The 16,703-nt window shown below is 47.5% G+C and overlaps 2 protein-coding genes across 2 annotated transcripts; one reads left to right on the top strand and one right to left on the bottom strand.

The window, feature by feature from the left end:
- GIQ15_00684 (eIF-2-alpha kinase activator) lies at positions 1-9,814 on the bottom strand (the record flags this gene model as incomplete). Its single annotated transcript, XM_033548101.1, has 12 exons — positions 1-156; positions 231-381; positions 526-795; positions 1,324-1,862; positions 1,918-2,059; positions 2,112-2,193; positions 2,253-2,405; positions 2,475-2,666; positions 2,725-6,738; positions 6,797-7,478; positions 7,545-9,599; positions 9,755-9,814. The coding sequence occupies 12 exons, from the start codon at positions 9,812-9,814 to the stop codon at positions 1-3; spliced, it is 8,496 nt and encodes a 2,831-aa protein (XP_033409052.1).
- A 345-nt stretch (positions 9,815-10,159) lies between these two features.
- On the top strand, positions 10,160-15,038 carry GIQ15_00683 (uncharacterized protein; the record flags this gene model as incomplete). The annotated part of the gene is made up of 9 exons (XM_033548100.1): positions 10,160-11,592; positions 11,652-12,545; positions 12,600-13,315; positions 13,369-13,426; positions 13,480-13,621; positions 13,677-14,061; positions 14,155-14,341; positions 14,474-14,741; positions 14,805-15,038. The coding sequence occupies 9 exons, from the start codon at positions 10,160-10,162 to the stop codon at positions 15,036-15,038; spliced, it is 4,317 nt and encodes a 1,438-aa protein (XP_033409051.1).
- Positions 15,039-16,703: the final 1,665 nt, after the last annotated feature.

Raw genomic sequence — 16,703 nt, 5'->3', positions numbered from 1 at the left:
TTATGCCTCCTCCTCGTCCTCACCGAGAAGAGCATTCCGCTTGGCGGTAATACGCTCTTGTCGTCTCTCACGGGCAGCCTTGGTCTTAGCACGTTTGACATCCATCTCGTTCTTGAGGTTAAGTTCACGTTGTTTCTCAGCCTTGGCCTTGTGGATCTGTAGGCGCATATATTAGTACATACTCGCATCGTTGTGGATGAAGGAGAAATGTCTGCATTGGGGGAGCATACGTGTTCAACGAGGGCACGCTTGTGCTTGAAGGTGTTACCCTTGCTCAAGTGGTACAGCTCGTGGTAAAGGTGCTTGTCAATCTTTCCGGCAGCACGGTATTTGGCAAGTAGTCGTCGGAGAACTCGTAGACGGCGCATCCACAGAACTTGGCTAAAAAGTTGGATAATCCGTTAGCTACCGCGGGAAAGAAAATGAAGGCGTGTTTAAACGCTGTATGATCTCGCATGACAGCGCTGTCGACGTATTCTTCTTCATTCTGATTGTAACTATTCAGCACCACTCAGAGGAACGTACCTTGGCATTCTGGCGTCCTTGGTACCCTTCCTCTTACCGAAACCTCTGTGTCGGCCATTTCGTCGGGCCTCTGCGAGCTCGCGGGCACGGGAGCGCGAGTGCATAGTGACGGGCTTGTGGATGATGAGTCCATCGCTGAGAAGTTTGCGGATGGTCTGGCGAGAGTTGGCGGTAGAGATCTCGTTGACCTCGCTGGGATCAAGCCAGATCTTGCGTTGACCGCAGCCGACCACGGAGGCGGCCAGGCGCTTCTGAGTGCGAAGGTTGACCCTAATGAAGACGCAGAAGGTCAGTTTACAGCCACTCCTTCGTCTCGAATTTCGATATCACGAGAGCGACAGAAATCCTCCCAATCGGGTGCCATCAACGCAAATTTCTGCCACAAAGAGGGACGCGGGGTGTGTTCGAGAGGGAAATATCGGTAGCAGGCTTCGATCCGACGAAGCAGAAAGGGTGAACTCACATCTTGATGCCGGTTAGTTGTCGATGGCCGAAGGAGTCGATGGATTGCTGTTTTGAATCCGCAATCGACAAAACGACAAGAGGTGGACGACGTTCCAGATTAGCTAAGCGAGTGTGACTTGCTAAGCGAGCCCACCAAAAAGGTCTGCGAGTTAGGGTTCGGGTGCACCAGGTGACGCTTTACCGCTTTGGGACTCCGGGAAAATGTTCTGCTTAGTAAAAATGTAGAAACAACACGTGATATGCTTTTTTATCTAACTGCTCTAGCAAACGGGATATGGATATATACACCCAGACGCTGCATGTAGTTTTTTGCTGGTTTAATCGTCGCTGAACGACTCCCCCAGGTCTATCTTGCCGACGCTCCACACCTCCTTCTCATCTTCGAGCTCGTCGCTGGAGAGACCTAGACCTCCCTGGCCTCCTTCTGCCTCTCTCCGCTCGCGCGCTTGGCCTCCTAGTCGGAGTGCTACACGCTTAAAGTAGTCCTGCATGCTTCGTTTAGGACCCGGTGGAAGCTCTGCTCCAGGACCCTTCATGTACTCTTCAAACACAGTACCTTCGCATTCCACGACCGAAAAGAGGCCAAGGAATGCTGCCTCCGCGGCAAGCTTGACGGGGATGACCATATCACGGACACCGCCGAAAACTGGTGGCACCATAATAGATAAATGGGGTGCAATCATCTCCTGGTTCTCTCTGCTGACCGTACGTATCACGACTAGCGCTAGACGACGGGTATCAGTCGGCTTACCAGGCTGTACTATGGCCGCCAAAGCCTCGAACACGTCTTTCTCGTCCTCTGGTTTCCGGTCCATCTGAGATGACAGAAGGTATTTACCGGCTGCAAGGACAGCGTTATCGGATATGAAAACCTAATATGATGTGAGTGAGTGTTTATCTTGACATGACAGAGTTGGGGTAACATACATCGTTGCTTTTAATGGCGTGGCAGATTACTGAAGGCACTTCGGATCGGAAATTCTCACTCAACAGCGTAGGAGCCTCGACTAAGATGGCATTCAGTCGAAGGATAGACTGATGCGTTACTTGGGTCGAGAGTATCCGGTTTCTAAAGCCGTATTAGCCATTGCCCTGTAAAACATGAGCTATCGTGTACATACTTGATGAGTGGAAGAGCTGTAGGTGTAGGAAGCGATTTAATGAGTGCTCCGGCAAGTTTGGCGTTCGTGATGGTCGTTGCAGCTATTAAGGTGTTAGATTAAATATTTGAAGCACCATGTTAGATGTAGGGTTGAACGTACCATCGTCTGCCGAGTCACTATCAACAAGGCCAAGCACGGCTTGTCTTGACGCATCACTCATGTTTGCACCAGCTTTATCGACAACATCATGCAATGCACGCAGCATAGCATTCTTGACCCCGGAATCGGTGGTCTTGGAGCCGGTGATAAGTTCTTTGACCGCGTTAGTATCACATCATTTGTAATATATCATTTTTAATACAAGGTGGTTCTATTACTCACCTGCGACAAGGGGGTCGACTCGTGGCGTTAATGTAATCAGGATTCCTAAACCTTTAGCAGCCCGTGTCCGTAAGATCTCACTTGATGTGTCTGCGAGGCCTCTTGCAAATGTTCGCTGAAGTTGCGGCAAGAATGGCTTGACAAATAATGGGATTTTTTCGAGCAATTTGTCAAGAGCAAGGAAGATTGCACCTATATCATTAGTTAGTTAAAGGAACTAGTTTCACTGTCAAGGCCGGAATAACTGTACATTTAATGTCCACGGATCTTTCTGAGACCACACGAATCAGAGGACCAGTAATTTGAGTCACAAAGGCTTTAAGTGCTTCTGGGCTGGTTCGGTCAATGATATCACCAATCGCCAATGCGGACTGCGTGCGCTGTTCGATGTTTCCGTTCAGTAAGCCCTGGAGGAAAATAGGGAGAATGGCGCCAATTCCTTTGGGTAGGCAGAACCCAGCAAGGTTCGATCCTGGAACTCCAACCTGTCGTAGAACCTGGCGTGTCGGGTTGACGAGGACCTCCATCTCTTCTTTCCTCATGCTCTTGGTTAGCTGGCTAAGGCCCTCCCAAGCTGCCTTGACAACGTTCTTATCACGATCGTCAAAGGAGATCAGGAGCACGCGTATCAGCTCAGGGTAGAATCGAGAGATATCTAGCTCTGTGTTGACGAAGAACGTAGCAAGGTGCCCAGCTGCGCTTGCACGTCGTCGATGGTCGTCATGTTTCATTAATGTGAGCATCACGTTCATACCCACGTTTAGGCCATCGAACTCATCCACTGAGTCAAGGACGGTGTCAAACGCCTCACTTATCTCCGACTTGAGGTCATTGTCCTCTGTGGAGATGATTTCATCCATGAGAGTATTCAAGATGGTCGGTAGCCTTCTGTTCATCCCACCTCCTGCGACCTCGGAGAGCGATGCCAAAGCTTTAGCATTGAATCCAGTAATTGGCCGGGTCAATAGAGTAGGAATAAGGTTCGGCAATATGATATTGGCCCTAGTGGCCTCAGTCAATAGAGTAAGAAGGGCAGAGAGAGCTTGCTCAGCATCATTCTCATTATGCAACAAGTGCAAAAGGTCAGGCAAAACTCTGTCTACGATTCTCTTACCCAAAGCCTGCTGGAGAGCATCGAAAGCTTCAGCAGCAGCCTCGCGAACCTGGTTGTTTGTATCGACCAAGGCCGTTCTGACAATAGATATAAGTGGCTTTTCGTACGTTTCAAGTGATTCGTCAGAGGAAGACACCACAAGCTCCCGTACCGCCAGACATATACCTTGCCTGCCATCGATATCGGTTGAAGTGAGAAGCCCTTCTTCAAGCGCAGGCAACAGGGTGGATAGGACCCCCTCGCCAGCTTTCTTGATCAATTCTCCTAGTGCATTTCCAGCGATGACCTTCTGCTCCATATTTGAACTTCCCAGGCGTCGAATGATAACTTGAGACAGCGTTGGTACCAGCTCTTTCAATGTGCGTGGAGTAGCCACCAAAGCCTTCCAGACATTGATAGCAGCACTCCTGACCAAGCCTGAAGTATCGCAACGGCAGATGTAAAGCGACGAGAGGACCTTGTTGCGCCTTTCTTCGCCGAGTACCTCGAGAAGTGACTGGCCAGCTTGGATTGCTGAATCCATTTCTTCGTCTCCATCTTGTGCGCTGGCTCCTGTTAGGTTGAATAGAAGGTCACCAATAAGTTCCACAGAGGAAAGACGGATGCGGTAGTTGTCATTCGCCAAACCACGTTCAAGCTCGGGCAGAAGTAGATCAATTGATCTTGTAGAAAAGTTTTTCACCAGTAGTCGACCGGCCCGGAGTGACGTTTCCCTTATCGATTCAACCTCATCGGCCAGACCAACAAGAATAGGAGGAATAATTCGGCTCAAGTAAGCGGCAAAACTGTTACCAAAACAAGCGGGAAGGAAAATGAACAGGGTCATGAAGCCTTCTCGGACTGTTGCCTTTGAACTGGAAACATTTTGTAGAAGCGAAGGCAGAGTATCCTCCAGACGAGAAGTTCCCAAACCAGCAAGAACCTCTGCAAGCGCTTGGGCAGAGCCCATACGATCTCCAGCTCCAGCTTCTGATTTGAGAGTGGCCATAAGACTGGGAATGAGGTCTGGAAGAGTATCTTCTCCAAGTTTTTCGATGAGGGAACCGAGTGCCTTTGAGGCCGTTGCACGAGTAGTGGGCACAGGGTCAACAACAGCAGTCTTAAGTCCAGCAACCAGAATCGGCAAATGAGAGGTCAGGTCCTTACGCTCCGTAAGATGGGCTAGACTGCCAATAATTTGGGCAGCCTTTCGCTTGGTCGTTGATCGATCGCCTAAGCCTCGTTCAAGAATTCGCACCACCAGTGCCAAAGATGGCGCATCAAGATAGTGGACGAACGAAATCTTAATTAACGCATCTAAAGCTTCGTCCGTATATTTAGTCGGGTCACTCAAAGCTTTGAGTAGGATTGAGACTAAGCTCTTCACTTCTGGGTTGCTTATGACATCTCCGAACCGTTGCAAACTTCGGTTGGCGGAGTTTCGAACCTCCTTATGACTGTCATTTAGAACTTCCGTAAGCGGAGGTATAATATCAGGAAGATTGAATGCAAGTTGCTGAGGATCAAGGTAGGCCATAGCCCCAAGCAAGTCGCAGGCACCCTTCTTACTTCTCCATTGAGAATCATCCAGACCTTCCAACAAAGTTGGGAGAATTTGTTTAACTCCGAAAGAACTCAAGCTTGCGAAACATGCTTTTGCGGCATCTAAACAAGCATCACGAACATCAATACTTGGGTCGCCAAAACTTGTCAGTAACTGTGGGACGATCCGTATGACATAAGGCTCGAATACACGGCCAAGGACGAATGCAAGAAGCTCAAATGCTAGAACTGCTCCTTGTCTTTGGTTTGCTTCTTTTTTGTTTTCCGTTGCCTCGGTTAGTCGAGACATAATTCCAAAGTCGCGAAGTGCCAGTATTCCTTTACCCCTGACGATACCTGCTAGGCCATAGGCTGCTCCACGACGAGCTGCATACTTCTTAGACTGGAAAAGTTGATCAAGCAATTCCTGCACAAAATGGCTGGCGTCAGACCCATCTAGTCGAACCAGTGGGACAAGGCACTCAGCAACAGCAAGTTGTACAGTTTCAGAAGGGGTCGATAGAGCGTCCATAAGTTTGCGAGTGACTTTTTGAACGCGTTTATCTCCGGAAACAAGGTGTTGTGCAAGAGACCCATAAAGGATGATGACCGCTTCGTTAAGCCAATCTGACTGTTCGGTTTCCTTATCAGAGGTTTCCAAGGCCGTTTCGAAAATATGCATCAGTTCTTCGACCTTCTCGCGACCACGCAATGTAATCACAGCACTTCCACTCTCAGCCATTTGTCGTCGGACAGATGCGTTACGATCCACCAATGGACCATCATCGATCAAAAACCGGAAGAATGACACAATATCATCCCCATTGAACCCGCTAGCCATTGCGCCAAAGGACAATGCGATCCCACTCCGAATTTCCCATTGATCGGCTTGTTCGGCTTTCCTAGGCATGCCATATGCATCTTTCTGTACAGGCTTTGTATGGACTTCTTCCCGATACATAGATTCCAATTTCCGCAACGTACTAGGGAAAACAGAGGGGCATAGCTCACAAGCATAGGCTAGGGCATGAGCAGCGGCCGTCCATAGTGGCAGGTCGACGGTTCCTAGGTGTTTGATAATCAGATCCGGGGAATTTTCATCAACTTCTAAAGCATTTTCTTCCCAAATTTCTTTGGCAATCTCGGCATTCTCAGCCACACTGTCATGATATGCAATCCAGATGTATACCGAAAAGTCAAGGTCCGTCAAATCTATTTCAGACAGTATACTCTGAAGAACGGCAGCCCGAACTGGTATTTGATGGGAAATCGAACCCTGAAGTAAAGTTTCAAGCTCTTTGGGTTGTATATTTGCTGACATGGCCCTACAAAGGTCTAAGAGCGCATCGCGCATTAATTTATAATGTTCTGTGTGTCTCCGCATAGCGTTAATGAGCAGACGTAACGTTTCAGACCTAGGTAGTCGCGAGTCAGAGTATGAGTTCGCGTGGAATGAGATGAACTCCAGAGCAAGGAGAACCTGTTCCCCACTATCATCCTTCGATTCTTCAATTCCGTCATTTTCCAAAACTATGAAAACTAAAGGAAGAATATAACCGAGGGAGACACTGTCGAGGGGGCGCTGTTCTGAAAGTATTCGAAGTCGGTAGAAGATCCGGGTGATGAGAGCTATTTAAACACAGAGATCAGCAATGTTCATAATAAAGTATCCAGACGGAAAACTCACTTCCGAGGTGCTCTGTTTCGAGCTCAGCCATCAAAAAGGTCTTCCCCACGGCTCTGAGCGTGGCAATGGCAACAAAGGGTCGTAACTCTCCGAGTCGAGATGACGCCTTCTTAGCACAGGAAATAAAAGCTGAAGATATGCTATCACCAACAATAACACCCCCTCCAAGCTGTGCAAGCTCACATAGAGAACTGCAAGCGGGGTTAATCCAAGATTCAGCATCGGTTGGAGGACCGTTAGCTAGGCTCTTGATTATACCCGCTCCTCGCTTAATCATTACTTCAGCAGAGTTAACCTGACTCCGGATCTCAGACTCCTTCACCAGCTGAGCTTTAACCTTAGCCTGTTCCTCCGCAGTCAACTTTTTCTGTTTTTGGCCGTGCTTCTTAGCAACCTCTGCCCGCAGTTCTTCCTCCCACTTGAGGGTGTCATAATCTTTAGCACTCTTGTTGGGTAAGTTCTTGGCTTTGGTATCTAACACGTCAATAAATGGTGTGTCTTCTGTATGGCGAGCAATAGCGATGTCTGTGGCGGAGAACTGGGATATTCTTTCAGGTTTCAGATCTTCACAGAACTGCGATACAAGCTTCGGTATCATCACTTCCGGAGCAACAAAGCCGAGATCGGCGGCTGCATTCCAAGCCGCTTGTCGACCTTCAACTATCTGGTTGCGGATTGGATCCTATCATTGGTTAGAGAGTGTAGTGCTTTAATTATTGCGTTAAGGGGAGAAGAGAAAATATCGTACTTCAGTTGCAAGTAGAACTTGGTTTAGACACTGATCAGGATATTCGAGGGCCAGTTTCCCAGGATCAACCCCCATTTTCAAGGTTATATTAATCCAGCTCGTTCCTGGCACCAATTCAGGACGACATAGGACGAGAAGCTCAATGGATTGTGACTCAAGGTCCTGTTTGCTAATAGGACCATGGCCTTCGAGCTCCGATACTGCAGGCGTAATTGCTCTCACCACATGACAAAGGTTTGATTTTCCCGTCCCTGAGAGCACTGCAGCGGACTCCTTGTCCAGAGTATCGAGATGATAGAGCCACTTCCACATGGAATTGATGATGGTAGTACCTATCAATGCGGTTTCCTTGAGATAGCACTGCCGTAACAATTCTATTGCGCGTTGTCGAACTTTAGGAGGTGAGCTCGTAGAGCAGATCATATATATGAATGCGTGAGCCCAGGCCTCCTTGACCTGCGCGCTGGAAGCGGAGAACTCTGGTTGCATGGTCACCCCGAACAGGGCGCGGACATTCCATTCAAACTCCCCGTTGGACGACAGCTTTGTATAAATTTTTGGGTTGAGCAAAAATGATGGTTTGGGCGAAACTGATATTGCCGTAGCGAACACATCACCAGTCGTGAAGGGTAAACTATCCTCATTTTGGAACTTTTGGAATGACAAAGCCGTAAGGACGTTTGCTATTGAGATAGCTCCGCCTTGCAATGAAGGAAGCGGGTTGGCAGCAATTTCTGTGAACGACTTGTGCAATCTTGCTATCACTGGCTGTAGGCACTCTTTGCTAAAACTCCGGGATGATAGCAGCGTAGCGTGGTCAAAATTCCAAAACAATTCGCCCATGTTCACAAGCCATAGCTTACGGAATCCAATGCGCTTGTCATCGCAACCCTTGATGATGGTACTATATTGCTCTTTGGTAATATCAGCACCAGAGGACACGATAAAGGCGAGGTGGTGGCAGAAAGATTTGATCTCAGGTTCTAGCGCAATTTCACTGCTCTCGCGAAGAAGCGCAGAGGAAAGGCCAGTTAGTATAGACTGTGATGCATTGGATGAGCATGGTATGGCTTTTAAAATTTGCGCCTGAAGGGCACGTTGTTCGACATTTGTGATCTTCTGTGTTTTTAATGGAGTTATCACCTCGTCTATAACCTTGAGGGCCCATTTTTCATCACCACACCTGGGCATGAAAGCTTCGAGCGCTTCAACGGCACCCTTTCGAATGACTCCATTCGTAGATTTGATGTTTGCGAGCAATGGCTTACAAATGGATGAAGAGAAAACCTTGGAAAGGTCAATATTCCGAGGGATTGCAGAAATAAGAGAGGCGAGTGCACCAGCAAGCAGGATTTCGGGGCTCCTGAGGATTGCCTTTTCTACGGCTGGCCAGACGTATTTTTGGAGGTCCTCCTTCGTAGAAAAGGATGTGAATAGGTCCTGGATTCCATCATAAACATGTCGAGGAATTGGGTTTCTGGAAGCAACAATTTCCTTAGAGTAAAACTGGAAAATATCACCCTTTACCACATCCAAGTCATTCTTCCTATTTGGCAGACGGGCACAAACACCACAGATGACGCCAAGTATAGGGGCATTTTTAAAGCCAGATGACGCCTCCTTCGTCAGGTAAAGTACTACATCCCGGACCAGGTTGTTCCCATGCGGCTCCGTGGGGAAAACAGCACGTAGTGCCCGTCGAGTTACTATTATAGCAGAATGCCTCAGGCTCTGCTTTGTCGAAGTCCCCAGGCACGTTTCTAGGGCCTTGCCGATGCCAGACACTGTCTCCAGAACCAACGGCGAAAGATCTTCGAGTCGTGTGCTCAGATGCTCTAACAGTATAGCGCACCATTCCACCAATACGAATGCATTCGCAGCCGCTATAGCCGAGTTCGATGCTTCCTTTCGAAGGAGCTGGGTAAAGGCCGGAAGGTCTGCGCTCGGAATGGCTGGGAAGAGGGCTTTCGCACAGCGTTGGGCAGCATGGCGGGATTCGCGGTCAATATAGACGGGATATGTCTTGAACAACAGAAGCAGGACTTGCTTGTAAAGCTGTGGAGGCAGTTGAGAGCCTTTCAAATGCGATTAGTTAAAAGAAATGCCCCGATTTAGACTCCAACGTTGACTGGCGAATATTTACCACTGGTGATGCTGTCATGCAACTGATGTAACAACTGACAGCGCAGCGAAGTAGAACTGGAAAATACCACCAGCTCTAAAGGGACGACGCTCCCTTTTCTCACTTCATCCCACTGTTCTTCGTCCATTTTCGTGTTAGATTGCTCATTCCGCACCCCCAGACAGACCGGGCGTTTGCTGGACGTTTGCGTGGTTGATATGGTGTGAAGTCAAGGATTCTTTGCTGTTCGGAGAATTCTCGGTGCCTGATTTAGGGCTCAAGGCGAGATCACCAATTTTTATTTATCCAGGCCTACATCAGAGACGAGAAAAAAATCTATATCCTGCTAATATTTTCCGTTCAGTCATCATTTTCACTTGTATTCTTTAGATCGAGGATTATCTAGGCTCGCTTTTACTACACGACGAACATTCTGCGGTATCCCACTGCCCCTCTTAACTAGTTATCTTCCTGACTATGGGCTTCATCCACGATGGCGCCCAATAAGAAGAAGAAAAAAGCAGCCTCTAACCCGGCTCGAGGGTTTGCAACTGTCTCCGTGCCATCCAAGGTGAAGCCGGCGAGCTCTACTGAGCCAGTAGAGCCCGAAGGACCTGCCAGCTCGGAAAATCTACCAGATAAACAACAGGCCGCAGAAGCTTCTCAGAATACAACTGCTACTCTGCCGGCCAGCCACACGCCGGAGCTGCATGAGTTAACCCCTGAGGAGCTAGAGCGGCACCTGGAAGAGGCAGAACTGCAGGCTATCGTCGACAAGCATGGCGTAAAGTGCAAGGGGGATGCTGCTCGCTACTCTATCAAGCTGACAGCCGAGAAACGCCTACTACGGCCCCAGGCAACGCCGCTTAACCACACCAGCGAATGGCTCTCGTCGGACCTACTGGAGAAAATCCTCGAGAAAGAGAAAATAGGCGCAAAAAAACAGCCTGTCCAGGCAAATAGGACAGAGTTTAATGGACAGCTCACTCTTTCTGCGGAAGAAAACGTGTGTGTTAACATGTGGATCGTTCGTCTTACTCTCCTAGAACTCGGTTTCCAGGAGACGGATATTGACGAGGCGTTGAATAATCTGCTTCTCCATGGCCCATTGGAAAGAATATCTGGGAAGGATCCCATCCCAGTCTTGGACCAAGCATTCTACTACCTAGCGCTTTACTTGGACAAGGATAATCTAGCTGCATACGATGACAACAAGCCGTTAGAAAAAGCAGGTAGGGTTATCACTGTTGGAGAAGATGCTATCAGTATACTGTCAGATAAAACTGGATCAAGGAATTCCAGTCCTGCAGGCCAGTTGCGAAATACCACACCCGGTAAATCCACAGATGCAACTCCCAGGTCTATCTCACGCCCCCTAAGCCCAGAATCTGAAGAAGATAGTAGTCTTCATGACCCGGAAATGCTGCTTCCAGAATTTCTTAGCCTTCGATCACGACTCTATGAACTGGACCCTGGTATATTTGATAAAACAAATGTCAAAAAGGCTTCGAGGCAGGATTCTAAACAGACACAAGACCTAAGTCATGATCCTGCTATCGCTAAGCTAAAAAGAAAACTTGCCCGCATTGAACGAGATGTTTTGTTTGACTTGCGCGAAGCAGAAGAGCACTGGATAGGAAGACTAAAAGAATTGAGACGAGCGACTGGAGAGAATCTGAGGAAGGCATATGACTCGCAGGCAGCTTCTCCTGGCCTCCTGGGCACAGAGCCTGATGATTCTCCACCAAATCCCATCGAACCCGAGGAGGACGAAGGACTCTTCGGTGAAATGTTTACATCGGAACTGAATGATACTGGTAGTAACTCGCTACCTGGGACTGGAAACACTACCACCAAGTTGAGAGATTTCGGAAAATCAGTAGGGGTTAATCCACGAAAGGCTTTGGAGGATGCCTGTAGAGCCAGGTTAGATTTGTGCCCTTCATCAAATATTTTAGGCCTAACTAACACCCGAGGGGCAATAGAGACACCAATTATAGGCTTGCCTACCATACGCTCTCTGCCTGTGCGTTCTCGCATCGCAAAGCGGTGGAAATAAAGTGGTCAAAAGACCAAGATATCATGTTTGAAGCACCGCTCAAGGACACCTCGTACAACATTTCTCCCCGGTCGTTGGCATTTTATATGACCGGCCTAAGCGCTGCTTCAGCTCCACAGGCCGAATCATACATTTCAACCGTTGCCTTGTTTGTATTATCTTCTCACGCGTGGAAGGAGAGCAAGGCATCCATGAAGCTCACAGGTGTATGGAAAGATGTCTGGGATGAAGTGGCTCAAGAAAAGAAAGAGTATAATGACAATGCCGATAGACACGCCGTTAAGGCTATTAAGGGCTACCTACAAGCTTACGAATCTCACCTCGAAGAAGACGTTGTCCTTGTCCACAACTTTAGACAGCGGAACGGTACTGGAGATGTTACTCCATCAAATGAGACTGTACAGCGAAAGCATAACCAAGCTTCATTTTCACCTGACCTCCAAAGACTCTGGGCCAATCGAAGTTCGACTCCTAACTTCCAAAGGATGGCAGAATCAAGGGCAGGTCTTCCAATATGGTCCTTCAGAGATCAAGTTATTGACGCCCTCTCTGAAAATCAAACAATTATAATCTGTGGAGAAACTGGAAGTGGAAAGAGTACACAGGTCCCTTCATTTATACTTGAGAATGAGCTAGCATCGGGGCGAGAGTGCAAGATATATATCACGGAGCCTCGACGTATATCTGCGATTTCGCTGGCAAGAAGGGTCAGCGAGGAACTTGGTGAAAACAAAAATGATATTGGCACAAACCGGTCACTTGTTGGATATGCCATCCGTTTAGAGAGCAAATTCACGGCTTCCACACGACTAATTTTTGCGTAAGTTCCACTCCAGACTTGATATCATGGATATCGTGCTTACTTTCTTTCTAGGACAACTGGTATTGTTATCAGGATGTTAGAACGACCCCAGGATTTCGATAACGTCACTCATTTAGTTTTGGATGAGGTCCATGAACGTACAATTGATGGCGATTTCCTTTTAATCGTCCTCCGTCGATTGCTTGACACTCGAGCTGATCTGAAACTGGTTCTAATGTCTGCGACCGTTGATGCTAAACGCTTTTCTGATTACCTCAACGGTGCCCCTATTTTGAATATTCCAGGTCGCATGTACCCCGTGAGAACCAAGTATCTGGAAGATGCCATTGAGCTAACCCACCATCGGCCCGATAATGACGAATCGTATACCGATGACACGGATACTTCAGAAGACGAAAAGGCATCGACCCCAGAAGATAGCACCACGTTGAAATCAACCCTTGCTAGCTACAGCAAACAAACTCAAGCCACCGTCCTATCATTTGACGAATATCGTTTGGACTATAAACTTATCACTGATCTACTTTCAAAGATTGCAACTCACTCAGAGCTACGAGACTTCAGTAAAGCGATCTTGGTATTCATGCCAGGTCTCGCTGAAATCCGCCGGCTACATGACGAAATACTCTCCATTCCGATGTTCCAAAGCGGCTGGGTTATCTATAGCTTACATTCGTCGATTGCAAGTGAGGACCAAGAAAGAGCTTTCGTGGTCCCTCCACATGGCGTGCGAAAGGTAGTGATTGCTACAAATATTGCAGAGACGGGTGAGTACCGTGACCTTACAATAATTTAACTCAATACTAACTGGAGCCTCCAGGTATCACCATTCCTGACATCACAGCTGTCATTGATACTGGCAAGGAGAAAGTTATGCGGTAGGTAGATTCCTCACTCACCATAAAGAATAGCCATTGACAGTGTACTTTAGTTTTGATGAACGCCGCCAGATTTCGAAATTAGTTGAGGTATTTGTTGCCCGTGCTAATGCAAAACAGCGTCGTGGCAGAGCAGGACGAGTCCAAGAAGGAATCTGCTTCCATTTATTCTCGAAGTACAGGCATGACAAACTTGTATGTTCCTGAACCCCAATTTAGGACCTCAGATACTAATGTACACGACGAATAGCTTGCGGACCAACAAATGCCGGAAATGCTTCGCCTTTCGCTCCAGGACCTCATCCTTCGAGTAAAAATATGCAACTTAGGTGACATTGAAGGCACGCTCTCTGAAGCTCTAGATCCCCCGTCTTCGAAAAACATCCGACGAGCTATTGAGTCTCTTAAAACGGTGAAAGCTCTTACAGGAACCGAGGCATTAACGCCTCTAGGGAAACAATTAGCCAAGCTACCGTTAGATGTGTTCCTAGGCAAGCTTATCCTATATGGGGCTTTCTTCAAATGTGTGGATGCAGCTGTCAGCATTGCAGCGATATTATCTAGCAAATCTCCTTTCCTAAACGATGCCAATCGGAGAAGTCAGATTGAAGCTTCAAGAAAAGCGTTTGAAAGGGGTATGTTTTCTTCTTATATCGCCCGTTAACCTTTAAATTTGCGTGAAGTCTAACATGATATATCCACTATAGGAAATTCTGATTTACTCACAGTTTACAACGCCTACTGTGCATGGAAGAAACATCGAGCAGAGAAAAACGAGTTCAGTTTCTGCAGGAAAAACCATCTTAGCCCTCAAGCCCTGCTGAACATTGAAGACGTCAAAACTCAGCTTCTGGTGTCTGTAGTGGATACAGGCCTGGTGAAGTTGAACAGCGAGGACCAGTTGGCCTTGAATAGGTATGGCCTTGTCTGCTGAAATTCTGAGAAAATATTGGAAAGTCACTAACCCTCCTTCGAACTTGTTAGAGCGAGGTATACGGGACGAAAGCGACAGTTTTTCGTTGCTCCTGAACATGTAGATATTAACAGTAGTAACGATACGATCGTGAACTCGGTGATTGCCTGGAGTTTCCATCCGAGGCTCCTCACTCGACATGGCAAAGGATGGAGGAACGTCAGCAACAACCAAGCGGTCGTCCTCCATTCAGCCTCCGTGAACAAGCACACCGAAAACCCGCTGACATGGCTATCATACTATCACATCATGCAGTCTCGGAACAGAAACTACAACGCACACGAGACTAGTGCTGTAGAGGAGCTCGCAATTGTACTGTGTTGTGGGGACGTAGAATTCAAGGTACATAACAGTTTTCCTTTTTCCTCCGGATTTTCATGAAATTGCTAACTCTATTTCCCAAAGATGTACGCCGGGATTATCTCCCTTGATGGTAATCGCGTCAGATTCAAAGTACGCGATTGGAAGACGATGCTAGCCCTTAGAGTGTTGAGTACCAGAATCAGAGAAGTGATTGCTCAGGCGCTCAAAACCCCGAAGAAAGAACTCTCCTCGGACCATAAGCAGTGGCTCGATCTATTTTTACAAGTTCTTGCGGTGAAAAAGAAGCCGGAAAATTTAGAATACACGATGATGTGAGGCAGAAGAAAGAAAAGGAAAGAAAAGAAAAGGAAAAAGAAACGAAAGGTGGTCTAATTTAAGCGACTGATATCCCGATGTGACACTTCCATTTTTCTAGCCCCCTTTCTGCCTATAAAATGTTGGTTTTTGATTTCTTTTTGGTGGACGTTCGGTTTAACATGGTGTCTGATAGAATGTGGGATGGCGACGAACGGGTTTCTCTTGCATATTACTCTGGCAAATGAGAGGATTAGCTGGGGAAGGGGGAGACTTTTCATGCATGAAAAAAAGGGAGTTGGTAGAAAGAAATTGGGTCATGGTAAAAGTGGTCGAAATCTCCTAACAATCAAAGGATGTATCAAAATTCCATGCTCGTTCGCTTGCTCGGTTCTACAAATGACGGCATGATATGTCGGGTCAAGTCAAGAAACTAGGAAATTGATGGGAGCGAGTTTGGCGCGTCACTTGTCCGTTGTACTTTCAAGACATATCCAACAAGCTGTTGCTAAGTTGACTGCCCTGTAGTACAGCAGTGATAGGGGTTGGAAGCTTTGTTGGGTTTGATAGCTGTAGGCATGCGTGGTAGGTACAACAAACATCCTAGACTTCCAACCGTACTATTAGCCCCCGTGGGGCATGGATGATGGCTCTCGTGTAGCCGGAGGAAGCGTAGTCTGCAGAATCTTCAGATAGTTCTCCTGCAGCGATAATGAAATGGCCATTGATGTTTACTATGGAGAGACAACTAATCTCCACATCCCAGGAGAGAATCCAAGACATTTCAGACCCAAGATAGGGATACTTTTATGACAAAAAGATAACACATCTTCCCATCCGGACAGAAAAACGAAGACTATTGCCAAAAGCATCAAGCATTCGAGCTCCGAAAGCAAGTAGTAACACTGCCGGAGTCGTACAAATGAAATGCAAAAGAAGAAATGTGCATGTAGATGCACATCTGACCAAAGGTGACGCGGGGCTTGCCCTGCATGAAGAGCCACCGCAACAAAGAGAGAATGAATTTTTTCCCCTTCCAAAGGAGGCAGCGATATGGTACAAAGAAAAGGGTCAATATCAGGGGGGAATGGACATACCAGGCGTACGTGTCTGGAGAAAACCTACCAGTAGCCAACTTGAAGTGAAAAAAAGGATAGACGCAAATATTTTAAGAATAATTTCAGGCAAAAGCATGAAACGCCGCGAGATGGATTTTATCAAGCTTTGTTATCGATTTCCTCTTGGCCATTCAGTCGAGATGGACGACCTTGACAGGTGATTCAACATATCTGGGGGGTTGACGGGTGAGCCCTCAGCGCTGGGTGAACGCCGCCGTGGGTTGGGCGAGCTACGTGGCACGCCTGGGCTGTGAGATATCGCCTTATGTTTATTTTAACTCCAGCTCAACTGTGGTTGAGTTGACGATATAAAATTTCTTCAGAGCAGGATTTTAAGCAGTTCGATGGCGTATATCGACTGGTAGTACCTTGCACGGAGATATCAGATTCTGGCAGAGTAGGACACTGGCCAGCCCGAGAGAATACGACGAGATCCCGCGAGCCCAAAGGGAGTAAAGGACAAGCCCAATGGAGGTTTTTCTCCATGTGGGTTTATGTGGTTCAACCCGAAGGGTAGCACAGCTGTCAATCATAGCATGCTGGCATCAATAAAGGAAGAGTAGGTGGA

This window comes from Arthroderma uncinatum (genome assembly GCF_011692745.1).
Source record: "Arthroderma uncinatum strain CBS 119779 chromosome Unknown scaffold1, whole genome shotgun sequence".
Taxonomy (NCBI): domain Eukaryota; kingdom Fungi; phylum Ascomycota; class Eurotiomycetes; order Onygenales; family Arthrodermataceae; genus Arthroderma; species Arthroderma uncinatum.
This window is presented reverse-complemented; position numbering and strand designations above follow the sequence as displayed.